The sequence below is a fragment of the Monodon monoceros genome, unplaced genomic scaffold (genome assembly GCF_005190385.1).
Source record: "Monodon monoceros isolate NGI ecotype Baffin Bay Population unplaced genomic scaffold, NGI_Narwhal_1 Super_Scaffold_13, whole genome shotgun sequence".
Classification (NCBI taxonomy): Eukaryota; Metazoa; Chordata; class Mammalia; order Artiodactyla; family Monodontidae; genus Monodon; species Monodon monoceros.
This window is the reverse complement of record NW_021703769.1, coordinates 71,562,540-71,590,514: the sequence shown is the minus strand read 5'-3', so window position 1 is coordinate 71,590,514 and position 27,975 is coordinate 71,562,540. Positions and strand designations below refer to the sequence as shown.

Here is a 27,975-nt window from a genome sequence, read left to right as displayed (position 1 = left end):
AATATGTGAAAATTAAGAGGATTTTATTGAATTTTATATGTTCTTGGAGAAAACCATTCGCATGTAAAAGCTTGACATTTGGTATGAGATTTTTATTCACACTTTAACATAAATTCTTTGATCTTGGGGTCAAACATAATTTTTCATTTCAACAGGACTTTGACATGATTACAGTCACAAAACTGGCACACTATATTAAAAACTAATCAGAGCTAGACAAAGTATGCAGCTTTATGCCAACTGAAATCGCAACATGCACCACCCCTCATACATGATCTTGGAAAAATCGTCTGTGAGCTTACTAAAATATTAACCAGAGAATGTCTGAGGTCACAGGTGATTGTTTACAAAATAAAACCTCTTTTCCTAGTGCTACTCGTTTTGTTATAGAAAAATATTACAAATAAAAATTAGTGCTATTCAAGGTGTTCATTTCAAAGTCACATATGATACACAGGTTCAAGCCATTTTTTCCTCTCATATAAAGATATCATGATACACAATGTGGAGACTGAATTACCGATCAACCACTTCCAACTCAGTAATGATACACGTTTATTATGCTGATATTAAAAATGAGAGTGAAGTAAAACATTTGCAGGTATTGGGTACACTTATAATTTGTTCCTAGTCTGAGACTCAGAAAAATGCTACAGAAACATGACAAAATTTATATTTCTTCCTGATACAAGAAATTTGTCTAAAAATCTGTAATTATAAAACAGATTTGCTTTTTATAAAGAAATGGCTAACTTTTTTCCATGGTTGGATTCTTATTTGGAGACGATTCCAATTTTAATTTGGGCCCTCTTTTCCTGGAGGGTGGGGAGAGGTGGCCCGGTATCGTAAGGTGTATTCGACAAATACAGGGATGTTTCAGAGGACTACAGAGCACTGCTACAATCAGCCAAACTGTAATAGTTTACTTTCTTGTGATTTTGTAAATTTTAAAGAAAAGAGGTCTCTTACAAGCTATATACAGCAGTTTACACTTCAGTGTTTCTTTTCACTTCATATACAGTTCAAATTAATTTATGACAAGTACTTGTCACATAAATTTATGTAGGCACATCAAAATTCTGTAGCTTTACTGGAGGGGTGAAGTCTTCTGTGGGATCATGATTCTGGATTCCATTTCCTGAATAAGTGGGACTGAAAACAAAGATCAAGATTACTAGGCTCGTTCTTTTCTAAACAGACTGCAGTAAATATACATTAACAAATAGGTTGCTAAGAATATTCAGAAGACATGCTGCTTGAAATCAGAATAGAGTACTGGAATATTTAGGACTGATCTCAGGGGAAGAAATACACAAGCTAATGACAGATCAGCTGTCATCCTATAAGATGATATTAAAACATTCTGTCGGAAACGTGTTTGTTTCATTTGTAGGAAATTAGGAAAGTCCATATTGTGAGAAAAATGGTGCTTTCTCAGAAGGTTCTTTCAACTGAATTAAAATTTATATAACATCAAATAATTTGACTGTATCCTGTATAAAGGAACAAATACACTGTACTTGTAGAACTGTCAGTGCTAAGTGGAACACATCTTTGGGAACTTATGGAAATGTAAGAATAAACAGCAAAGCCACATACAGTTATATGATTTTTTTGAATTAAAAGACAAGATAATAGTTATTTTCCAGAACAAATTACTCTTTGATCTTCCTGGTAGGATATGGGCTTAAATGTACCTGACGTGCAACATAGGTGGTACCTGCATTGGTGTCATTGGGTGGTATTCAGCCTGGTTGTTTTCTTCTAAAAATCAAGCAACTAGGATTTCATAGTGTGTGTGTATATGTATATATGTGTGTGTGTGTGTGTGTGTGTGTGTGTGTGTGTGTGTGTACAGGTATACATACATGTATAGGTGTACACACATGTACACATGCATACACGTGTACATATGGAAAGTCTAAATACCAAATTAATTTTCAAAATTACTTTTTAATTGCTGTATTAAATTGTAATGCTTTGGGGAATGGACAATTTTGATGAGAAAGGAAAAGCTTAGAAAAAAATTTATTTGTATAATAAATTTTCAGAGAATACAGAAATGCACAAAAAGGGTAATGATGTAAAATTTACAACACATGAAGATCTGAGAACTGTACCAGACGACATACATACTTGAAAGAGTGAATATTCTCTATTGAAAAAATGTCCTATAACTGTCAAAGAAAAATATGACTATTTCTCCATTCCCTCAACCTTACAATTCACGATCCTAGAGCAACGTACTATTTTTTTTTTTAAATACATATTAGCTTCAGGGTGAGAGAACATTAAAACAATGAGATGAGAAGAATGAAATGTTTTATGCCCATTAAGATATTACCTGTATAATATACCAGTTCTTCCCAGCCGTGTTTATGCCATGCTGCATTCCGTATATCTTCCCTGGTCTGAAGATCCTTGTAAGCTTAAAAATAGCCACACAGAAGAATTAAGACTTAAACCAAACATAATTCCACTAGTACAGTGGGAGACTGGTTTCAAGATCCGCTGTGAACACCAAAATCTGCAGGTGCTCAAATCCCATAGCCGGCCCTCTGTATCCATGGTTCTGTACCCTTGGATTTGACCAGCTATAGGTCATATAGTACTGTGTGTACTTACTGAAAAAGATCTGCATATAAGTGGACCCCAGCAGTTCAAACCTGTGTTGTTCAAGGGTCAACTGTGTATCCATTAAGTGTTGATTCTGCTGCACTCCTCATTTTCTCAAAGAGCCTACAGACCTTCCTCAACTTATGATGGGGTTACATCCCAATAAACCCAGTGTAAGCCAAAAATATTGTTAAGTCGAAAATGCATTCAATACACCTAACCTACTGCAATAGACGAGCTTAGCCTAGCTTAGCTTAAACGTGCTCAGAACACTCACATTAGCCTACAGTTGGGCAGAATCATCTGATGCAGAGCCTATTTCATAATAAAGTGTTGAATATCTCATGTAACTTACTGAATACTGCACTAAAAGTAAGAAACAGAATAGTTTTAAGTGTATTGGTTGTTCACCCTTGTGATTGTGTAGCTGACTGGGAGCTGCGGCTGCCACTGCCCAGCATCACGAGAGAATGTATAGAAAGCCCAGGAAAAGAGCAAAATTCAAAATGTGAAGTAGAGTTTCTACTAAATGTGGATCACTTTTGCACCATCATAAAGTTGGAAAATTCTAAGTTGAGCCGTCGTAAGTCAGGGACCGCCTATACTTTGGGAACTCAGTACTAAGCTGGAATGACGGTGAGCTGGCTCTTTTGAGCAACTGTTAGGCCTCGTGGGAGACGCAAAACCATGCGCTCTCAAGACTCACAGTCTAGCAGATTCAAGACGTGCCTTTACAAACCAAGTGAACTTCCTCAATACATGTTAAATCTGTAACCACACTGTCAGACTACGAATAAGCAATATTAGATTCCATTTTTCTCAGCATTTATAAAGCACTACAGTGATCTGGGTGAGACTGTATTCAAGGCAGTGGAGAACAAAGAGACCCAACAGGGAGAACACAGCTGACCAGGGAGAGCTGCCTGGAAGCTGTGATCTGACCAAGTGGGTCTTCAGGTTGAAAAGGCCATTTTATCATCGACACGCGGGAACGGGAGGGAAAGGCACTCCAGGTGGAGGGAAGAGCATGGGCCAAGGGTCAGAGTCCTTGGGGTACAATTCGGATATCTCACCCAGGTGCTTTGGTCTCTGACTCCCAACCCGGGCAAGATCCTTCCACCCAGTGACCAGGGAAATGCCTCCTAGGCATCTGGACACGGTGTCAGTCGTGACTAAGAGATCACCCAGGGCTCCCTACTCAGTTCTAGTTTCTGTTTTGGGGCTTCCTTCTCCCTATGAGAAGACCTAACCTTGCAGGCCTAGCAATCTGACCATCTAAAGACAAAAGCTCCCTCCACTAGTAATGGAGCATAAATTTATTACATAAAATGTTGAAGATGCTGAAAAATAGAAGGAAAACAAAATCTTTTACCTCTCACCACCCGGAGGAAAACAGTTAACATTCATGTGACAAGCGGCAGTGTCCTCACCGGGGTCGGATGCACACCTAGGGTACCATGTGGTGACCCCTCGCCACCCCCCCTGCCCTACCCCCCGCAGGGAACACAGTTTGGAGGCCTGTGTTCTTTTACAAATTTTCTTAATTAAAAAAAAAATTGGGGGGGGGATAAAATATACATAACAAAATTTACTATTTTAACTATTTTTAAATGTGTAGTTCAGTGGCATTAAGTACATTCACGTTGTGCCACCATTATCCATTGAACAATATCTTCCCATTCCCCTCTTCTCCCAACCCGATACACTTTACTCTACATTCTGCTTCTATGAATTTGAACAAACCACATTTTGTTCATCTGTCAATGCACCTTTGGGTTTGGGGAGGCTTTTAAAGATGGGAGGCACTGAGCCCATTCATATACTAAGGGAAGGAGGCCACAGATGGGGTGGTGGAGGAGCCGTGGCTGCAGCGAGGCCTTGAGGAGGTGGGGGAGGGATGGCATCATGTGCAAGGGTAACAGGAAGGGGGGCTGTGCTGGAGGGAAGACCTGCTTTGAAGCCAGACTTGCCGACGTCTGAGCCTGGCTCAGCTCCTGAACAGCTGTGGGTCCTGGGTGATTTATTCACCACCTGTGAGTCACAGGTATCTCATTTGTGGTGTGTGGCTGTAAGGATTAAAGGGAGTGGTGCATAAATAACCAACACACTGGAGGTGCTTGATAAATGTTGGTTCTCTTTCTCTAAAAAAAATGGAAAAGTGAGGCTAAGTTTTGGGGGCAGACAACTGAGAATTCATCTCTGCACATCTCAAGACTTTTTCCTATAAAGTAGGAAGTGGGCAGTGGACATTGGGGACACAGACTCGAGACAAAAAGGAAGGTGGAGAAGGGCAGGGCCTCAGAGTAGACATGTGCCTGACCTCTGCCTGTGCGCCAAAGCACGTGGGTCCTGACCCATCCGTCTCCGCGCTCGCTCACTACAGAGGCCGCCCTCAGAGGCTCCTCCAGGCTGGGGAAGGGGAGGGGTCTGTCTTTTCAGCTTATATCCTCTGGACAGATCATGCACTAAAAAATAATGATAAAAATGACTTCACTCCCACCTTGAACCCATAAAGGTTAAATTACAGTTAGTATAATCAAAAGGCAGGGACACAGAACACATCTTTTAAAGATCTGTTTGCAAATCTACTCCATTTGAAAACTCTGATCCTTAGGAGGTCAAATCTCAGCTGGCTAGAAAACAGCTCCCAGGAACACCACTGCCCCTGACATTCCGGGAGCTGAGGGTTACTGGTGGCCTCTAATCATTTGGTGCAGGTTTCAATCTTTTAAATGCCGGGGAAGCCCAGTGTGTGTGGCTGAGGTGAGCAGTGGCTGGCGGGGGCTTGGAGTGGGGTTTCCTCCCCAGACACGGAGGGTTTCAGGGAAAGGTCCCAGGGGCACAATGTGAAAATGACTTTTCTTGCCTCAACTCACCCATTTAGACCCAGGTCCCCGGCAGGTATCTTACCGTTTAGCCCATCGGCACTACCTGTAGTTTCCTGAGCACTTTTTATAATTTCCTGTGTCTCCATGGCTGTTCCAGCCCCTCCTTCCCACCTCTACCGTCAGTCCCATCTAGATGCTGAAGTCTAGCTCGTATTCCACCTTTCATTGGTTTTCCCCAAATTCATAGCTTTGTATCCCTTTATATCCCGATATACACTCCTAACGCGGAGGGCCCCAACTGGAACTCCCTGCGTCATTCACCGCGCATGGCCTGGTGGCCTGTCCCTCAGGTTTGCTTTCCCGCTCAGCAGACCTGTCACCCGTCTCTGAGCCTCCTGCTAACCCAGCAGGCACGTGACTCCGCAGCACTTGGTGGACCAAACAGGGCAAACCAACACCTCAGCAAATTAATGAGGTTTGGAAAAAGTCATGCTTTTCATCTCTTTAATAACCATTTACAAATGTGCCCAGAATGAACCAAGCTACTGCTGAGACCCGGTACCTGTTCAGCAGGTAGACAGACATAAACAGCCATGACTGTGACCACACACACACAGTATTGGGCTCTGGGGGCTCAGGGGACAGCGACATTCCCTTGGGGACAAAGGGGAACATCTGAGTCAGGCCCTGAAAGACACCAAAGATGGTGCCAAACCAAAGTGGGCGGGGATGGAAAAGGCGAGAGAAGGGCTTCTGGGGCAGTGGAGTCAGACCCAAGGCAGGGGGTGGGCGCGCGTGTGGGCACCTCCTCTGCATGGAATGCAGGACCGTCCCTGAGGGAGCCCGGGGCAGCTCTATCATCTCCCCTTGCCCGGGGCTGCTGCCTCGCCCCACTCTCACTTTCACCAGCGCACTGACGTGCTGCACATCTGTGGACCCTGCACTACTGACCTCTTGTTCCGGGTAGCCCAGCACCTACGTTCCATCTGGGACATTTGGCTCAGCAGCAGTGTTTAAGGTTCCTGACTTGAGATACGATTTACTGCCTAGGACAAGTTAGTTAGTAATGAACTCTGAAATCCCAGGAATACAAAAATGAAGGGAAAAAAACATACCCCAAAGATGATGCACCATATATAGCTGCCCAATCTGGGAGAAGAATCCTCCAACTGCTTCATTACTGTCCTGTCTGAAGCGAATTGCACGAGCCCTATAAGAAAAAAAACAACGTTCAGATATTGAATCAGGTATGTTAAAAAGTATCAGTAAGTTCCCTCCATCCTCAGCACAAGTTGTTCAGAATGCATTCGAAAGTTATTTCAATGTACATAAGATGTAAATATACCTTTCTATAGCTACAGCAGTCATTTTTGTGAAAAGTGGACAGTAATTCATAACTATTAAAATAAAAACAACATGGGACTTCCCTGGTGGTCCAGTAGGTAAGACTCCGCGTTCCCAATGCAGGGGGCCCAGGTTCGATCCCTGGTTGGGGAACTAGATCCCGCATGCATGCTGCAACTAAGAGTCCACATGCCGCAACGAAGACCCGGCACAGCCAAAGTAAATAAAAATAAAAAATAAAAACAACAACGTGAGGATATGTGGTTGCACTGCTGATTCTTAACGTAAAGTCTAGAAAACTGGCAGAGGGTAGGCTAGGACCTGTCAACTTAAAAAAAGCTGCTTTCCAAGAACACACTGAGAGAAAGTGAGGGAATTCTCGATCTGAGAACCCCACGGTGCCACAGGCACTGTACTCCAAGGGAGACAGGGACCCTGCCTCGAGAACAGGGCTTAAAACAGAGAGGAAGGAAGTGCACCGCACCTACAAAGCAGCTGCACACCATGAACTCTGAGAAACCCGCAAGCTCTGTGATCTACGGCCGAGGGCGGGTGTCGAATTCTGCGACCCCTCAGACAGCATATGGAAGAACCATGGACGTGAGCTTCCTGGCAGTTCACTGTCACTGCCAACACTGAAGCTGCCTCCTTTTCTCCCCACTTACCTGAGCAAACCGTTAGGAAAATGAGTACCAAATGGCATTCATTATGTATGCATCACGTGCGGATACACGTGTCTATGTGTATAACATGAAATGTGATTAAACTGGTTAAAAATTGGCACTTGCCTTAAACTTTGTTTTTTTTTTTTTTTTTTGCGGTGCACGGGCCTCTTACTGTTGTGGCCTCTCCCATTGCGGAGCACAGGCTCCGGACGCGCAGGCTCAGCGGCCATGGCTCACGGGCCCAGCCGCTCCGCGGCACGTGGGATCCTCCCGGACCAGGGCACGAACCCACGTCCTCCGCATCGGCAGGTGGACTCCCAACCATTGCGCCACCAGGGAAGCCCTAAACTTTGCTTCTTAAGATTCCCTGCTGCAAAAGGTATCAGCTTTTTAAACATCTTCTTTTGTGTCTGCACCAGTACTTTATTTTTATATTTAGTGATGCACTTGAAATCCTAAACAAGTTTTTAAAATGTGTATGTTTTCTTAAAGCAGTTTTCTAGAACCAAAGTTGAAAATGAAGGAAGCAGCTTCAAGTGATGTAGGAAGGTCACAGGTAGAGTCTCTCAGACTCCACACCCCAGTTACCCAGTCAATTTATATCAACACTGCCCAGGCTTGGCCTGATGTCTCAGTCATATTAGGGTCCCAGAGTGGACAGGACTTGGGAAGATGGATTCATTCTAATTCATTTAAAAGAGCTGGAGGGCTTCCCTAGTGGCGCAGTGGTTGAGAGTCCGCCTGCCGATGCAGGGGACACGGGTTCGTGACCTGGTCCGGGAGGATCCCACATGCCGCGGAGCGGCTGGGCCCGTGAGCCATGGCCGCTGAGCCTGCGCGTCCGGAGCATGTGCTCCGCAACGGGAGAGGCCACAACAGTGAGAGGCCCGCATACCGCGAAAAAAAAAAAAAGAGCTGGAGACTATGAACAAGGATTCAATCCACTAATATCCATAGTGAGAGACAAGATAAGTGAGTCGGCTTGACCAGCGCATTCTCTTCTTAGAGGCAAACTTCATAGTAACTGAATTAGAACATCTCAAAGGGGGGTGTGGAATCAGAGCAAGGGCAGCCTGTGGTGGGAGTGAGGAAGCCAGTCTCCTCAAGGTCACTTTGTACATCTTGGCTCTCATTCACCACGTGCTTAACTCCACAAAGGTGACCCATGCTTTCAGGTTCTTTAGGGGAAAAGGAGGGATCTCTTGCTATTGCCCCCATGGGCTACCTCCAAGCGATGTTAATTTCTTTAACCTTACATGTAGTGTTAAGTGATCATAATCTTCACAAAAATTACAAATCTGATTTGTAAATTATTGAAATTAAGCAAATCTCTTTAATGTGCATTCTAACCCTAAGGGGGAAAACCCTTAGTTTCATTGATAGTGATAAATATTCAGGACTGTTCATTTCATTCTGAATTTTTCTCATTCACTTTCTCAGTAGGCAAAGAAAACATAACTTGCCTTAGCCTGGAAATAATCAGAAGCATGAAGTGAAGAGGAGATCACCACCTTAGTTACCTATGTGCCAAAATACAAATTGAATGAACTGGCTTTATAAATAATTTTTAAAATAACTGAAGAATAACCTCAGTTCCTTCCTTGTGGATTCCACGGTGGGCAAGTCTCAATGAGTAATACGGAAACATAGAACTGGGTGATCCTATTCTGTGGGCAACTAAATTACTATGCTTATAGCATCAACCCTACCCCCCAATTCCTTAATAAAATGTCTACAATAATAGTATACAATCAAATATGTATTTCTTAGTTTTCATATGAAAAGGAATTCTACCTTGCATTATTTAGCCTTTGATGACCTAAGAAGAAAAGATTCATTAGAAAAAAAGATCCCAGAACTGTTTTTTGGAGGTAGATCTTAGAAATTATCTAGCCCAAAGCAAGAAATTTTATAACTGAAAAGAAGAGAATATATAAATTGAAAGTAAGTAAAAATCATGGTTTTCCTTTTCCAAAGTGGTTGTACCATTTTACATTCTCACCAGAAATGTGTAAAGGTACCAATTCATTGACAACCTCCTCAACACGTTATTCTGTCTTTTTAATTATAGCCATCCTAGTGGGTATGAAGTACTAACTCGCTGTGGTTTTACTTTGCATTTCCATACTGACTAAGGATGTTGAGCAGCTTTTCACGTCCTTTTTAGGCATTCATAGAGCTCCCCTGAAGAAATGTCTATTCAAATTCTTTGCCCATTAAATTTCTTTTTCCCAAATTTATTTTATGATTTTATTCTTTATTGTGGTAAAAAGCACATAACATTGAATTTATCTCAACCATTTTCAACTGTGCAGGCCAGTAGGGCCAAGTCTATTCACACTGTTGTGCAACAGATCGCCAGAACATTTTCATCTTGCAAAACTGAAATTATACCCGCTAAACACCAACTCCCCTGCACCCAGCCCCTGGCAACCACCTTTTCATTTTCTGTGTCTATGGTTTTTACTACTTTAGAAACTTTCTATTAGTGGAATCATACAGTATTTGTCCCTTTCTGACTGGCTTATTTTGCTTAGCATAATGTTCTCAAGGTTCACCCTGCATGTGGCAGGACTTCCTTCTTTTTAAAGGTTGCATTAATATTCCATTATATATATATATGCCACATTTTTATCCATTCATCTGTTGATGGGCATCTGGGTTGCTTCCACCTCTTACCTACTGTGAATAATGCTGTGATGAACATGGGTGTGCAAACATCTCTTTGAGATGCTGCTTTGAATTCTTTTGAATATATACCCAGAAGTAGGGTTGCTGGGTCAGAGAGTAATGCTATTTTCAATGTTTTGAAGAACCTCTGTACTGTTTTCCATGATGACCGCCCCATTTTATATTCCTACCTACAGTACACAAGGGTTCCAATTTCTCTGTATCTTGCCAACACTTGTTATTTTCTGTTCTTTTGATAATGGCCTTCTTAAAGGGTGTGAGATGAATGGAAAATAATTGTGGTTTTGATTTGCATTTATCTTATGATTAGTGATGCTGACCATCTTTTCATATGTTTTTTGGCTATTTGTGTATCTTTGGAGAACTGTCTATTCAAGTCCTTTGCCCATTTTGTAATTGGGTTATTTATCTTCTCGTGATTGAGTTGTATAATTTCTTCATATATTCAGGATACAAGTCCTTTATCAGATGTGTGATTTGCAAAATTTTCTCCCAGTCTGTGACCCGTCTTTTAATTTTTAAAACTGTATCCTTTGAATTACAAAAGCTTTTAATTTTGATGAATTATAATTTACCATTTCTTTTCTTTTGTGGACTGTGATTTTGGTGCTTATGTAAGAACTCTTTGCCTAATCCTAGGTCACGAAGATTTTCTCTTATGTCTTCTTCTGAAAGTATTGTATTTTAGCTCTTACATCTAGGTCTACAATTCATTTTCGGTTAGTTTTTGTATACAGTGTGAGGCAGGGGTCTAAATTCATCTTTTTGCAAGGATACCCAGTTGTCTGAGGACCCTGTGATGAAAAGATTATCTGTCCCCACTGAATTGCTTTGGTACATTTGTCAAAAACCAATTGCTCACGTGCGTGAGAATTTATTTCTTTTCTTTCAATTCTATCCCATTGATCTATATGCCTGTCCGTATGCCAGTACCATACTGTCTTGATTATTCTAGCTTTGCAGTCAGTTTTGAAATTGAGAACTGTGAGTCCTGCAACTTTGTTCCTCTTTTTCAAGGTTGTTTTAGCTATTTTGGGTCCCTTGCATTTCTAAAGCCTGCTGGGATTTTGACTGGGATTCTGTTGAATCTATAGATCAGTTTGAAGAAAAATTCATATTTTGCTAAACTAAGAAAAAAAAAAGTAGCAATTGTATCATTGTGGTGCTCTGTTTATGTGACAAAAGCAACACTTCAGAAAAGATAACATCCAAGAAGAATATGAAATAACTTCATGTGACACTTGGGGGGTTTTGTTTTATTTAAATAAAAATTCCTTATCTCTTGGAGATATATATTAAAATATTTATAGATGAAATTTTATGTTGTCTGAGATTTACTTCCAAATACTCTGGGTTGGGGGATTTAGACCTAAGCAAGACTGGCCACGTGTTGATAATTACTGAAGCTAAGTAATGGGTATGGAAGGGAGACCTGCGGTATTTTTCTCTCTAGTCTTGTATATGTTTGAAAAATTTCATAATACAAATATATCAAACAAAACAACAGTCTAGTATCAAATCATGGCACTAACCCCAGATTTTATTTCTAGAAGTAACACTATCGCCTAAAAGAATCTATTTATAAGACTTCACAAACTCATCATTTGGTAAAATACTCACCAGTAATTGCCCCATTCAATCATAGTTCCTGGCTGAAAAGAGATTTGGATTCGGTTAGTTCTTCTGTGAAGAAATATGGAACTAACAGTATAAAAAATGACAAGACTAACTTAAAAATTAACTTTTAATAATGTGAGATCTAACAGATAAAAAAAAATGTAACAAAATAGTATTATTCACTGTGTTCATACCTATCCCACAGTGGAAGTAATATTCTGTGGCTTCATCTAAGAAGACAACATACACACAAAGTGAGAGTTAATTAAGTCATCCAATTACAGTCATAAAAACCATAGTTAGGCCCACGATGATTACATTATTGGTACCTACTCAGATTTTATTGTGAAATTTTTAAATAATCCAATTTAAGTAACCCTAACAAGGACACCACTTGTCTCTCCCAGTATAGCACTGAGCATTTGGCCACCGAGATCTGCTGATGCTTTTTCACTTTGACTATGTTGCCACCTGGGCCTTTCTTTATAGTGGTCACCTAAGTAGGGGAATATCTAGAAAGTCGTACAAATATTATTCCCCTTTTCTCTTACAGTGCTGTATAATGTCAACAGTCACATGCTTATTAGCTGCTCTAGTTCAATGACAATAGATGCTATATAATGTAGCCGGTCCTGCATGTTAGGTCTTTTCTCTTATGTGTAAGGCTATAAAAAACAAATGAGCTTAGCAAAGAGAAAGGAGGAGAAAGAAGGAAGGTTTAAAGAAAGGAAATAAGAGGAGAAGAACTGGACAGGGGAGAAAACAAGCCAAACACACATCACAGAACATTCGCTCAGTGTCTGCGGTCCACTCAGCATCAGGGGTGCGTGTCCTTCTGCACAGAAGAACAAGGGGACAGCTAACTCCTATTTCAGTACTTACTCGGAGCTGGTAAGATCTGAGTTCATATATATTCGGTCCTGACCGTGGGACAGGTTCATTCCAGAAACTGAACTCCAAGAGCAGCTGATTCTTCCTCGAGAGAAGCATGTTGCTTCTCGCCTTACGGAATTCCGCAAATTCCTTTGAGTGAACAAAGGTGCTCATGAAATCTTCTAATATTTACATCATAAATATTAGAAGATTTATATATAAACCCACTTTAGCAACATTTATGTTCCTCCCACAATAGAATACTATTATAAATAGGGTCCAGTTGGCCTGAGGCAGTCCCAGTTTACATCTTGTTGAACCAGCATAATGACTATTAGTATTCCCTTTCACTCTCAAAAGTGTCCAAGTTTAGATATCAAACTACATAGTCATCCTAACTATTTAAATGACAAAGTAAACTAATTTCCTATGATTTTAGGCTCTTCTAACTGTTTGACAGCATATTGAGACAGGTGACATGGACACCTCAAAACATCAGGAAATCAAACAGCCATTTATATTGGGAATTCCCTGGCAGTCCAGTGGTTAGGACTCTGTGCTTTCACTGCTGAGGGCACAGGTTCAGTCCCTGATCGGGAACTAAGATCCCACAAGCCTCACAGCGAGGCAAAAAAAAAAAAAAAAAAAAGTCATTTATATATGGACGGGGAGTCTACACAAAAGGTTTTCTTTCCTAATAATGTATGGCTGGTAGAATATTCTCCATTAACACACACCTCTTCGTGAAGGGAGGGGGAGGATAGCAAAGTCGGCCCAAGATGAAGAATATGTGGTTGTCAGTTCCTGAAGCAGATATGTGTTAGGTAACCCAGACTGACTTACCGGTTTCAAAGTTCCAGCTTATCAAAGTACAACTGACTTTTACAATAAGAACTATCATTTTAATAGTATTACAACTGGTTACTCTATGTTTAAATACAACCTCAAGAGTCCAAATAATAAAATTTTTACTACAGAAAACTAACAGTTTACTAACAAAAACGATGGCAGAAAAGAGTCACTTAATTCTGTACTAACATCTACTATATCATTAGTCTTTTTCAAAAATCATTACCTGATTTTCTTTGAGTTTATTCATGACCTCCGTGAGGACTGGATAACCTCCTTCATACCTCCAGAGGTGAACTGAAATATATTTTAAACGATAACATACATTTAGAGTTTCATGATACTCTTACCTTGAAAATATTCTAGATACGCATGGTGTTAACACAGTACAAAACTGTAATGTGTGTTGGCTCAAGTTATACCATAAAGTTTCAATAATAGATTCAAACATGAAAAACGATCAAAAAGGAGTTTCTGCAGTGATTTACTGAAGAAACCACCTTAACCATAAAACTAGACTGAGACTCGGAAAGCTTTGCTTATAAAAACAAGCATTATGTTAAAAATCATTTAAGTAATGACAGTAAAGGCTTAAGGAACAAGGGTTTATTCCAAAGACTTCTGCTTCCTACCAGCTTGATCCTGCTCGCCATACCACGTGTTCCAAGTCCCCACCAAAGTACAAGGGTAATGTTTATCTTCGTGAATCTTTGGCAACACCTCTTGACTTAAAGAGAAGAAAGAGCAACACTAATTAAACAACCACCGAAATTACACCAGGTGGACAACACATGATCAGTAACATGAAAAGGTCATCTACTCTGTGTTCTGACAACTGACCTCAGAATACGTTTATGATAAAAAGACGTGCAGAATTAGCCTTTTGGCTGAATTCTGCTGTGCTCTCATGTCCCAATTATCAGAAGCTTAGGTGACTGATACCCCAGCTATCTAGAACAGTGGTAAGTAACTCAAGTATACTGATAAAAATGATAAAGAAGAGCCAAAGGTCCAAAAATTCCAGGAACTATGAGTCTATTATTTGCTGTTTCAGAAAAAAAAAAAAAAAAAAAAAGAAGTATATACTTAGGAATGGTGATGTGTATGAAAGCTAACTTTTGCTGGTTCCAAAGATGGGAAGGATGAGAGAAATGTGAATAGTAGAAAAAGAACGCGGGAAAAGAAAGGGAAGAAGGTCATGTGGAGGATGGGGCAGATGACAGGAGCGGCCCAGGAGGCACAGGAAGCAGCAGCAGAGAACGAGTGGGCTTTAAGGGAACGAGTGGGCTTTAAGGAAGACGACGGAGCCAGGACACAACACAGTCTGGAAGCAACCCTGACCCCAACAATCCCGAAGGGCGTCAAAGGGGCAGGAGAATCCAAATGAAAGCGATGACATGAGGCATAAATTAGTTTCTACTCAATTCAACCAGCTGAGGGGATCTGAAAGGTATCGCACCTAATCCCACGCCAGACACACCGCCCAGTTTGTCGCTATTGATTGAGCATGGTCCTGGCAGTGTATTAATTTAACAGAGGTGTCAGAGCCTGGTTCCACGGAAACCTTCCCGCATTACAGATTCTAATGGACAGGGAAAGGTAAAGGGAAGAGCCATAACTGCATCATACCAAGAGAAAAGCTAAAATTTGCACACTTTTTGAATAGAAAAATTACGATGAAAAAGTGCCATATAGATCCAACAATGGATGCAAAAAGATATCAAGGGTCAGAAATGGAACCTCTTCTGATTATTTGCTGACGTCAAGTGATATTAAGCTAGTGATCACCACCCGATGTTGAAGCACTAGGACTGGGTGGATATGACTAGTTAACAGAGAAAAGCTCTGAATGGTCTTATGTCTAACTGAAAACTCAAATGACTTTAAGACCCAGTACAACGACCAAACCACATAATTTTTTGAAGGGTAGCATTTACTTTTAAAATTAAGATCAGATATTAAATGTATCTGATGTATGACCCGTGAAAGTTCAGAAATCACATGGGATTGATGGAAATTGGGGGTGGAGAAAGACAGATTATGTCAGGGAAATGGAATTGGGTTTTCTTTTTGCCACATGACACGATCAGGAAGTAAACAACTCAGCACTGGAGCTAGTGTGGAAGACGGAAGCCTGCACAGATGACCCAGGTGAATGGAGGCTGTAAGGTAGGTAGTATTTGTACTCAGAACTCGATGAGCTGGGAAGAACCTCATTATCTGGGCCCCTAAAAACCAGGCTGGAAACAGGCAGCTGCTGAAAGTTTCAGAGAAAAGATAAACAAACATGATGAAGGAGAAAACAGAACTCAAGCAGATCAATTTGACCAACTTCTGGGTAACGGACTGCAGGGTGGGGCGAAGGTACAGGTGCAGCTTCAAACCCAGGAAGGCAGTCAGAAAGGGCTACTTGGAAATGGGCCTCAACAGGCCTGGAGAGGGAAACAAGCAAAGAGAAGCAAAATACACGTCAAATGAAGAATACACAGCCCTTAGTGACCGGCTAATCACATACAACTAAGGCAAGAGTCAAATAAAACCATGGTGAGTGTCACACATGGAGAAACTGGAAGAGCAGCGTAATTCTGCACATTGAGTTTGAAGTGAGAACATGAATAGATAGCCAGGAATCTGAGACAGGAGATGAAGTGAAAAAAAAAAAAAAAACAAAACAGGACAGGAAAGATAATCCAGGGAAACATCCGCATACAGAAAAATTCCATTTTATGAGAAGAGAATTAGAAAAAAGCATTTGTTTTTAGGGCACTTCTAAGATAAAGAGAACTGTGCTGAGGTGAGCAAGAAACTCAACGCTAATGTTATATTTCACGAACCACCTCCAAAAATAAGACAACAAAAGATGTTCTGCTTCTGAAAGTTACGCTGATTCTGGTAACAAAATCGTTTGCTTTCTCATGACAGCAGCAGATATGAAAGGTTAAAAAAAGCTTTTAAATTGTATTTGTGGACAACTGATCATTAAAATGCTATTTCTGTTAATAACTAACGCACTTAATTCTCTTTGGTCTTAAAGTTTACAAATTCTATAAGACTATATGGGTTTCATGTCATATGAGAATCTGCTGAAGGGACTTGAATCCTGGCGGATGGAAGACCCGGGAAGAAATGGCAGCTCTTCTGAAATCCATACAGGGCTCTCACGTGGCAATATTACTTAGGAGTAAAACTGGACACAGTGGAGGTCCCAGGGATGTGAATTCTAACTCCTAACACTCAGAGCTGTCCAGAAATGGAGCGTATGAAATGTATTCAGGCATAGCGTCAGGAAGGGCTGCAGAAAGGACTCAAGCACTGGATGAGTAGCTGGGCTAGACCGCCTTGCAAGGTCCCTTCCAACCTGAAAGAGTCTAGTAACATTCCAAAGTCTGATAGCCTATGTGAGGAGTTAGCTGAACAAGCGCTTAAAATCAAAACATCCTTGGTAATGCCCAACAGAGCTCAACCTAAGAGCCTCTCCACGTTCAGCTTTAAGAAGAGGCGTGAAAGATCTCGCTCTGCTATCAAGGGTTAGTGCAACTGACAAATATTAAAATCATTATTTTTCCCCAAGTAAAGGATAGTTTGGTATACACACCAAATTTTGTTGTATGCTTCTAGGCATTCCGGTTTAACATTGTGAACTGAAACAAAAGAAAATTCAACGATAAACTTATGAACAAAGGGAAAAAAGTCAACTATGAAGATAGCAAACCTATGACTCACACTGTAACTTGTACAGACTGCTTGTTTCCCTTTTGGCTAGGAGATTAGAGTGAGCATCTTTCCTTGGATCAACCTTCCGGACAAATAAGGATTTTAACCAGCTGTCCTCTCGAGGTCTGTTAATGGAAGACGCCAATTTCCTATGGAATAACAAATGCAAAAATTTGAGTTTAATCAGAGGTACAAAGATCCCAGGGTCTTTAGGTTGTGTCGTGTAGTACATTGTTTTCATAAATTCATCAATCCATTCAGCAAATACGCCTTGAGCACGCCGTCTAGGCACTATTCTAGAACCTGGGATACCGCATGTCCACTTTCCATGCCACCAGCGTGCACTCTGAACGCAGGAGCGGAGTGTGAGAGAAGTAACTTCGGCACTCCTAGGAGAGTTCTCATGTGTATCTCTGTGAGTTCCACCGTGTGTCCTTCCTTCCTCCAAGGAAATTTTCAACATAGAAAAACCATACAAGGAAACCTAGAATAGTCAAATTCACAGAGAAAGAAAGTAGAATGGTGGTTGCCGGGGGCAGAGGGGAGGGGAGAATGGGGAGTTACTACTTAATGGGTACAGAGCTTCAGTTGGGGAAGATGAAAAGGTTCTGGAGAGGGATGGTGGTGACAGTTGTACAACAATGTGAACATACTTAACGCCACTGAACTGTGCTTAAAAATGGCAAATTTTATGTTATATGTACTTTACCACAACAAAAGAATGTGAAAAGGAATATACAGAGAAAGTGAATTCTTTCGTTAAAAAAACTATTTTACCCCTAAACTAAATTAACCTTAGAATCAAGATTTTTAACTCACAAAAACCTAAGAATACACACTTCATTAACATATAAATAATTTGCTTATTTTCATCTTATAACTGAACTCCTACTATCCATGCTGTCAGAAAGTGAGGATAGATTTGACTTAAGTAACAAATTACACTTTACCCGTGAAATTTTAAGTGCATGTTTAATTCCCATATGCTTTGCTGGTGGGATCACAAATTTGTGTGACCTCCCTAGAGGGCAGTGTGACATTACCTATAGCAAAATTAAAACTGCGTAGGCCTTTCGGCCTAGGAGTTGCACTTGTAGTATGTCCCACGGGCAGCTATATTTAGACAAGTGCACACGGCTGAATGTGTGCAAGCATTCCTTACTACCTTGTTTCCAGTTTGTTCCTGGTACAGGCAATTTGGAACCCATTAATGGGGACTGGTCAAATAAATCAAGGTAGAGCCAAAATCAGAATAGAATGCGATCAATACAAGGAATGAGGCAGATCTACACGCACTGATATGTTGGTATCGCTGAGATGAGTTACATGGAAAAGCAGGCCCAGAACAGTACCACAAATACACACACAAAGTGAACTGCTAATAGTGAGGACATCTGGGGACTGTGAGTGGGCTTGGGATGGGAGGAGAGAGTTTTCCTTTTCGCTGTATAACCTTCTGGACTCTTTGAGAATTTTCCATATACATATATTATTTTTATACCTAAAATTAGCTAAAATATCTAAAGTGTATGTTTAGAAACTCCTTTATGGGTAAGGTATATAGGTATACATAACCTGAGAACAAGATTTTAAAAATGAAAGCCTGGCTGAGACTCACCCTCTTCCTAACTTCACACAACCATAATCAAATGACAAATCGCGTCCCTTCATCTTCTCCACTTTAATTCATGCACAGTAAAATTACTCTTTTTGGGACATACAGTTCTGTGAGTTTTGATAAATGCATAAAGCCATGTAACCACCACCACGGTAAGATAGGGAACAGTTCCTTCACTCCCTAAAATTCCTCCTTTTGTAATCAACCCTTCTCCCAACTCCTAGCAACCACTGATCTGTTCTATGTCTCTACAGTTTGCCTTTTGCAGAATGTCTCATATATGGAATCATACAGAATGTAGTCGTTTGAGCCTGTGCCCATTCTTTCTGCACGATCGCCTTTATGCGGATGACCATCCTCTCTGGCCAGGGCTATCACGGCGTACTCTTTATTGTTTTGATCTTTAATTCACGTACACATAAATGATCTTTTCTGCCCTTTGCTAGATCATGCCAAGGGCAGTAACGTGCTGGGATCCCAAATGACCAATACAAACACTCAGATCTTATCCAGTGCTTCAAAACAAGGTCTGGCTACTCACAGGCCAGTGTGAGCCTTTTCTGGGGGGATCTCTTGGAAACACTAGATGACTTCCTACAGACCATTTTCAATCTGTTTAGCAGACCTGTTTAAGGCCACAGATACCATAAAGCAAATATAAGTGGTAAAGAGAGAGTGACCCCAGGTGTTAAGGAAGGGGAGTTTAAACAAGAGGCAAGAAAAACTTGCATGACATGCAAATTCCCCAATGCCTCATGAGATGAACGAGTGGATTCCACATTAATACAAATTCCTATTCTTATTCAACTATGGTGGTTTAGAAAAAACAGAACTCTAAATTTCACAGGTTACATTGGCAGCCTTTTTCTTTTTTTGCTTAAAAAAAATTGACTTGCTGCTTTAATGAACAAACATTACAGAACACTTTTCACTCCATATGACTGTTTTAAATTTAAAAACCAATTCATAGGATATTATCACAAATAGCCAGAAACCAGATAAAAAGATTTTTTTTTGACCGATGGAGCTTACAAATATATAAACAAAATATAAAATTAACAATAAAATGTTTTCTATAAATACAGTAATGATCAAGAAACAGAAAAGCATTTTTTCAAATCTTTTAAGATTAAAAAGCAGCAAGCTCATATTAAATAAGCAAAATAACAAGTTAATACCAGTACATGCAATTTTTCTTATTAGTGCATAGGACAAAAATATATAGTCCTAAGCGGCATCTGTAAAAAGAAGTTGGAAATTCTTCCATTTTGCTTTTATTATGTTAAAATGCCTTAGAATTAAGAAAAGTGTTAATGGTGGTATCCCTGAAGGAAGGATGGAGAGTTAAAATAGAGGAGACACACATCTTTCCCCATATAATATCTGTATTGACTATGTTTTTTATTTTACTCTTGTATTTTTTAAGTACACGTTTAACCCCTAGTAAATACACTTAAAGCACTTAGGACAGCACCTGATTAATGGTGAGATTTAAAAACTGTTTTTAAAACTACTTAAAAAAAACTTTTAAAATTAAAAGAAATTATATATAAAAATTATTAGCTCTTTAGCAGAAACCAAAATCATATGGTATCTGTCTGGTTTCAATTCACTTTTTTTTTTCTTTCCGAATTTATTTATTTTTGGCTGCATTCGGTCTTTGTTTCTGCACGCAGGCCTTCTCTAGTTGTGGTGAGCAGGGGCTACTCTTCGTTGTGGTGCGCAGGCTTCTCATTGCAGCGGCTTCTCTTGTTGCAGAGCACGGGCTCTAGGCACGCGGGCTTCAGAGCACAGGCTCAGTAGTTGTGGCGCACGGGCTTATTTGCTCCGCGGCATGTGAGATCTTCCCAGACCAGGCCTCGAACCTGCGTCCCCTGCATTGGCAGGTAGATTCTTAACCACTGCACCACCAGGGAAGTCCCCACTCTTTGATTATATAAATAAACTAATTCTGAAGAAGGCAATTCTCCAAATGAATCATGGTAAAATTTACTTCAATAAAAATAAAAACATTTTTGTCATTTCGTTTAAAGTATTTCATTTTATTTTTTTTGGCTGTGCCACGTGGCTTGTGGGATCTTAGTTCCCTGAGCAGGGATTGAACCCCAGGCCCTCGCCAGTGAAAGTACCAAGTCCTAACCATCGGACCACCAGGGAATTCCCGTGTTTAAAGTATTTTAAACACACCATGTTTTGGGATATTTGCTCAAATAATATCATGAAGCGAAACGGCAAGCATATAAAATTAGTGATATGCAAAGGAGAAAGTTTTAAGATTTTTTTTTTTGCGGTACGCGGGCCTCTCACTGTCGTGGCCTCTCCCGCTGCGGGGCACAGGCTCCGGACACGCAGGCTCAGCGACCATGGCTCACGGGCCCAGCCGCTCCGCGGCATGTGGGATCTTCGCGGAACGGGGCACGAACCCGCGTCCCCTGCATCGGCAAGCGGACTCTCAACCACTGCGCCACCAGGGAAGCCCAGTTTTAAGATTTTTTTAACGGGACTTTGTATAGTTCTTTTTTTTTTTTTTTTTTTTTTAGTAATAACAATTATGAACATTGTACCCCTTATGAAAGGGGTACAATGGAAGTTTCTAAAAATATCAGCACTAAGGAATTTCATTAAGAAATACTCACCAAAGCAACCACTACTAATAGTTCTTAATGAATCCTTCCAGAAGTGCATAGACAAGCGTATACCATGTGCACTCATATTGATATTTAATTCCTATGGCATTTAATACTTTATAATAAAGAATTATTGATGGACTAAATCTGGAAGGGAAAAAAATTCCAAATTCTTCCCTTCCTCCTTAGAATTTAAGGGGATTACAAGCTAATAAGCACACACTTCCTGCTAGGCACTGGACTAGGCAGTTTGCTCCTGTCTTCTCATTCAATCCCTGCAACAATCTAGCAAGGTAGGTATTATTGCATTTTAAGGACTGGCTCACAGAGGTTATTACACAACCTGAGCTAAGAAGCAGCAAGATAAAAATATGAACCCAGATCTAACTGTAAAGTTCAAAATATTTTCACTAATAAGGGATGCCTCCTCCACACAAACCTCCCCAAGTGAGCATTCGTTCCAGATTTTAATACCAAAGGGATTTACTTTAGGATGGGTAAGATGAGGTAAGGGATATGACACCACTTTGTAAGCTAAAGATTGACCTAAGAAGTAGTCAACATCACAGGACACACAACAAGAGCCTGAGTGCTGCTTACTTGTCAAAGTTGGGTAGCAACTGTCTTGACAAATGAAAAACAGTGTGGCGCAGCATAGCCCCAACTGACTGTTGAACTCTGAAATCTTTCAGCTGGCAGGTGACCAAGACTGCTTCATGTGCCCGGTCCAAGCTGAATCACGGAAAGGGATAGAAGCAGCCATGCTAACAGCTGTCAGGGTGATAAGACCTGGGCTGGGCCAGGGTGCTTTACCAAGAGTGACAAACACTGCAATCAGCTGTCTTTATAACATCATATGTGTTGGGTGGCACTTTACAGCGGGTGAGGTAGGGGGCAGCACATCCTACAAAACACTAGATTCTAAATAGAAAAAGCATTATGTGCCTGGCTCAATGGATACAAAGATGAACAGATGCCTAGCCTGCCCACTGTCATGGGAAAAACCTATCAGTAAACAGCCAGAGCGGTCACAGACACTGTGGACTCACATGCACTGTGGGAACTCCAGGGAATGAACCGCCTTGGCCTTGGCCTGCAAGGAGCGAGAGGGACTCCAGTGGAGACATTGTAGCTCTGTCTTGGAGGACAAGCAAGACAGGCACAAAGCCAGTGATAATCCCAGTCAAAGGGAACAACGTGTCCTGGGGCATGGAGTCGTGAAGCTGTGTGGCATGTTTCTGGAACAGCAAAGCGTTCAGGAAGGCAAGAGAACAGGGTGTGGGAGGACAGTGAGAGGAACCACGGGAGGGCAAGCAGGCCAGGGGGGCTGGGCTCCCGTGCACCAAGCCTGTCAGCTGGACCTTATCCTGTAGACGGGGCAACGGTAGCAAGTTTTCAGAAAAGATCCAGGCGTGAAAAGCAGCCGGCGGTGGTGTGGTGGAGTAAGCGAGAAAGGCAGGGAGCAGGGCTCCTGGGCTCCTGGCGGGCTGCCCAGTCCAGCAGTACCGGCACACCGAAGGCATCTGATGCTCACGGGATGGACCAAAGGATGGTCCTGGGTTAAGATGATGGCAGGAGGGATGAAGGGGATGGATTACATTCAAAAGATACTCCTGAGGTGAAGAGGAGAAGACACGGATACTGATTAGGTGTGGAAGATGGCGTTTTGGTTTAGTCGGGGCAAATTACAGAAGGGAAATACATTTAACACAGAGACCACAGGATGAGGCAAGGGGCTTTGGTCGTCTGATCACCAAATATGCACGGACTGTGCCCTGCATGTGCCAGGCACTGGGCCAGGCTGAGGCTACGAAGAGGAATAAGCCTGGCCCTGACTTCACAGAGCTTGGTTTGCTGGTGGAAGCAGACGGACAAACATGATCACAGTCCAGGGGAAGAAGGGACCCTCCGTGGAGACACAGGTGGTGGGCGTGGCGGGCTGGGGCAGAGGGAGTGGGGTCTAGGTCAGCCTGAGGGAGACGTGGACCAGCCCTCTGAAGAGGCACCTGTTGAGCTGAGGGCCTGGAAGATGAGGAACAGTTTGTCAGGTTGCTGCCCACGGGAGGAAGGACTTTCTCGGAAGCAGAACTCTAGCTGCCAAAGCCAGGGGAATGTGAATACGGCAGAGGTGAGGGGGAGGGGCGGAGGCCAAAGGGCCCACCCGAAGAAGAGTCTTGCCTTAAAGCAGGAGCCACGGGACTCCTCTCCCCCGCCCCACCGCCAAGCCCAGTAAATCTGTCTTCGCCACTGCTGCTAGAGACAGCCATTCCCCAACCTTTCATTTTGAAAAACTTCAGACACAGAGATGAAAGAACAGTATAACAAAGACCGCTATGCCCTGTATCTAGATGAAAAATGAACATTTTATAATTTTTACTGTTTATATATATTTTGCTTTTTCATTTTTACCAAACCATATGAAACCAGAGTGCAGACATCATGATACACCATCCCTAAATACTTCAGCACACATCTCCTAAGATCAAGGACAAACCATGTCACTAATAATAAATATCACATCTAAGGAAAATAATCATTCTATAATAATATCCACTCCATCTTAAAATGTCCCCAATTGTCCCTAAAATGTTTTTTATAGATTTTTTTCTTGGTGGAGGTGGGGTGGAAAGGAAGAGGGATTAGGATCTAGTCAGGGTTCATGTCAGAGATCTTTCTAGTAGGAAAATGTCCTGCTCATTTGTTCTGGGGAATTCTCTAGCTGTCCCCCTCACCAATGGCTTCAAGTCTACACTCTTGATAGGATCCAGTCGAGTGGTGATGCAGAGGCACAGTCAAGACATGTTGGAGGCAGAACTAACAGATCTGGCAACTGACTAGACGGGCGGGAGCAGGCAGGGAAGGGCTTGGGGAAGACCTGGTTTCTGGCCTGGACCACTAAATGCAAGATGTTCCACGGCTGGGGAGAGAGAACCCAGGAGGAGCAAGCAGGCTTTGCAGGAGGAAGATGAGTTAAATTCTGGGTACATGGTTGTTTCCAGCAGCTGGGGGACACTGATGCAGTGCTCAGTAAACAGCTGAGCAGAGGGCCTGGCACTGAGCAGAGCGAAGATGTGCTTGGCAAATCGGCCTCCCGGGAACGCGTCCTCCGTCCCTCTGGAACCACTCTTGCAATGTCACTCACAACCACCCCTGTCGGTAAGTGGTTTTCTTCCGGTAAGTGGTTTTCTTCCGTCATCTTAACCTTCTGGCAGCATCTGGCACAGCTGAACCACTCCCTCTTTGAAATACCGCCCCCGGGCACTGACCAATAATGACCTTACAGCTGCCCCTTCCAGCTCCCTTGCTGCCTCTCCTTCCTATATCCAGCCTGTAAATATCCATACAGCCCAGGGCCTGCTTCTCAGCTCTTTCTCTATCCACACTCCTCAAGCAAATCTCATCCATTCCTATAGTTTAAAAAAGCATTTTATTATGAAAAATTTCAATCAAATACAATATAGTATACTGAAACCCATGGATCTATTAACATTTTGCATTCCTATATGCTGACAACTCTCAAATGCTGTCCAGACATCTCCTTGGAGGAGTCATATAGGTACAATAAGCCAACTGCCTATTGGGTCTTTCTATTCGAGTAGCCCACAGACATCTCCAATTTCACCGGGTTCAAAACTGCCCTGGATCCGCCCCCTCCCCACCCTGCACCTGTTCCTCCTTCTCTGAATGACTAGCAAGCACCCTGTGTGCCTTATTCACTGATGCTTCCCAACAGCACCTGGCACGTGGTGGGCACTCTCACCTTTGAAACAAACGAGTCTCGGTAAATGGCACCAGCATCTGCCTAGTTGGCCATCATCCTGACTGTCCCCTTTTCAAAGTCAGCCTGATCTTTTAAAAACGTAGATCAGATCATGTCACACTAAAGTGTATACCTTTAAACGTCTTCCATGGCTCTCAGAGTAAAATCCAAGCTCTCTCAACGGCTTGTGCGGCCTGGAATTATCGGGCCCCTGCTGCTCGCCACCTGTTCTCCATCTTCCCTTTACTCCTGCTCTTAGATTTTTCTCGGGTTTCCCAGCATGCCTGACTCCTCCCGTTCACGGCTTTCATGCCCACTGACCCTTCAGGTCTCAGCTTAATGCCACCTTCTCGGAGAGGCCTTCCATGACCTCATGCAGGGAGGTTCCCTGATTCTCCCATGCCACCTACCTCAATCTGTAAGTCTACGTGGAATTTCACCTCTGCCATGGCTTCCTGGGGAGAGTGACCATGGCTATTATGCTCAGGTTCATAGGGCTTCATCGACATCATATACATTCAATATCTGATAGAATCAATGAGTTAGCTGGGTCCAGACTGAGTCCTAAAGAACACCTACAGTTAAAGCAGACTAGAGCCCGGGAAAGAGTGAGTAGTCAGAAGGTACAGGGGACCTTGTATAGAGACAAGGACGCCAGTGTCAAGAGCATTTGGCCCCAGCAGGAAGTGGGGGTACCGGGCACACCCAGGTCCAAATCTCCAGTTTATTAGCTTCAAGTGACCTTGGGCACTTTAGGGGAACACCTTCAGTCTCAGCTGTCTTTTGTGAAAAAAAGAAAATATCAATTTCATGGGCTTTTATCATCTGTGTGAAAAAATAAAGCAACAGTAGATACTTAATAACAGAATAAAAATAAACGGAGGGTGATTTGTTAACCAACTTGGAAACATAAATATCAAATTTTGAAACACAAGTTGAGCATGAGTCCTAGGAAGGGCCCTGGGCCTCAAGCCTCACAAACTTGGGTTCAAATGCCTTTTCCAGCCACGTGTCTCAAGCCCTTTAGGTTCTTTCTCATCTCTAAACTGCACATCCTATTACTTCTTAAGAGTGCTACTAGGATTACATTAAATAAGCCGTATCAGTATAAAGCTGGCCCGTATTAGGAGTTTAACAGGTAGCTCCCTCCCGCTTCCATTTTTAAGTGCCAACTGTATTTTCTATAGGCTCACTATTTAATTAAACACAAACAAAAAGAGGAAATTTAAGTTACCCAACGTAAAGAAACCGAAGAAGCAAATCGATGTGTAAGTTAGTATGGGATTTGGTTTTTCGATTTGGAAAATGGGACATGGCTATCTCAGGGATGGATTCTGACCAAATATTTAATCCAATGAGGTTAGAAAAAGAGTTTAAACACGAAGCCAACGTCCCCTTAGTGCTGATAACTGTACATACTTTTTGATTCGCTATCTACTTTTAAATGCAAGTCAACGACTGTTCTTAGGGCTGACACCTCTTCACTACTTCCCCGACCTCCACTTGAGGGCTCACCGGGGACGATGCGGTATTTTATTTCTTCCTCACAACAACCCAGGAAGTGAGGATTATCTCTACTGCCATTTGCGGAATTAAGCACTGAGGCTTTGCGCGGGCGAGCAGTGTTCTCAGGCGGCCTCAACTTCAGGGCCTGCGGCCTCAGGCATGCGCCCGCCGCCCTGCCACTGCTCCGGGTCGCGCCGGGTCAGGGTCCCGCAGGCCGGGCAGGCTCGGCGCGCGGACGTGGCTTCGGCGCCGAGCGTCGTTCCCACCGTGACCTTGAGCCCGGCCGGCCCGGCAGGCAGGCACTCCGACCTCGCCGAGGCTCTGACTCGCCCAGCCGCGCCGACGGAGGCCTCGGTCCCGCCGCCCCGCAGTCCGGGAGGCCCTGCCCAGTGGGAGCGCGGCCGGGCCGGGGCGTAGACTCGTGCCGGGGACCCGTGCCCTCCGCCCCGCGGCGGCCCCTCCCCGGCCGCTCCCGTAAAGGGCGGCGCTGCTCACCAGAGCTCGGGCTGGAGGCTGCAGGGGCCGGCCCGCCGCAAAAAGCTGCCAGCCGAGGCCGCTCCGCCGGCGCGCAGTACTCGCGCCGCCATCTTGCTCCAGCGCCTCGGCTCCCACCGCCCGGGCCGCCGCTGACGCCGCCGCCGCCGCCGCGACCCCTCCCCCGGCCGGGCCAGCCGAGGCGGGGGCGGGGCAGGGCGGGGCGGGCGCGATACCGCTGCAGTGCGGGGCGCGGCCGCCAGGGGGAGCGGGGCCCACGGCGGTCGCGTCCGCAGTGCGTGCCGGCGCTGAGGTCCCGCAGCTGCGAGCCGCGAGAAAGGGAAACCGGAGAAAAACCTATTTTGAGACTTTAAGCTCCAGCGAAAGGAGCTCGGTGCGTAACACAGGGTGCGCCAAAGGAACAAGGGCAAGGCTTGAACCCACGTGGAGAGATCCACAAGGGGAGAGTAACACGGTTCCTAGGGGAATCCAGGAGCTGGGGTGCGAAGCTGGGGGGGGCGGGCTTCTCCCCGAATACCCTTTTGGATTTTGCTCCGTGTAAATATATTGCCTATTACGCTGTAATAGAAGCATTCTGGATGGACGCACACTCAGGTTCTCTCGTGGTCTCCAGACCCCATTGTTCCCGTTGATTTCAGCACCGGTGGGCTGGGCCCCATCCTCGCCCTCGAGCCGTCCCAGTCTGGTGGGGCTGGATGTGAAATGACTGGAGTGTCGAGTGTTGAAATGGAGAGAAGGGAGGGAACACGGACGGGAGAGCATGTAACCGGTG

At 43.1% G+C, this 27,975-nt stretch overlaps 1 protein-coding gene across 2 annotated transcripts; it reads right to left on the bottom strand.

Annotated features, from left to right (window-relative positions):
* Positions 1-2: 2 nt before the first annotated feature.
* NIPSNAP2 (nipsnap homolog 2) lies at positions 3-27,367 on the bottom strand. 2 transcript variants are annotated; one of them, XM_029221040.1, is made up of 10 exons: positions 27,204-27,367; positions 17,207-17,346; positions 17,079-17,124; positions 14,116-14,210; positions 13,710-13,780; positions 12,644-12,784; positions 11,765-11,796; positions 6,560-6,654; positions 2,345-2,428; positions 3-1,152 (listed from the first exon to the last, which is right to left on the bottom strand). In XM_029221040.1, exons 1-10 carry the CDS (start codon positions 27,293-27,295, stop codon positions 1,088-1,090), a joined length of 861 nt encoding a protein of 286 aa, XP_029076873.1. In that variant the 5' UTR covers positions 27,296-27,367; the 3' UTR covers positions 3-1,087. The 2 variants fall into 2 exon arrangements, with proteins under 2 accessions (XP_029076873.1, XP_029076874.1); XM_029221041.1 differs by lacking the exons at positions 13,710-13,780; positions 17,079-17,124 and having other exon boundaries at positions 27-1,152; positions 27,204-27,351.
* Between the last annotated feature and the right edge of the window lie 608 nt (positions 27,368-27,975).

Excerpts from the sequence above, each read along its gene's own strand:
- NIPSNAP2 (XM_029221040.1), bottom strand. The coding sequence starts at position 27,295 with ATGGCGGCGCGAGTACTGCGCGCCGGCGGAGCGGCCTCGGCTGGCAGC. Across the intron at positions 6,655-11,764 it reads ATTGAATGGGGCAATTACTG|GGCTCGTGCAATTCGCTTCA; the intron begins GTGAGTATTTTA and ends TTTTTCTTATAG. Across the intron at positions 2,429-6,559 it reads TATGGTGCATCATCTTTGGG|CTTACAAGGATCTTCAGACC; the intron begins GTATGTTTTTTT and ends GCTATTTTTAAG.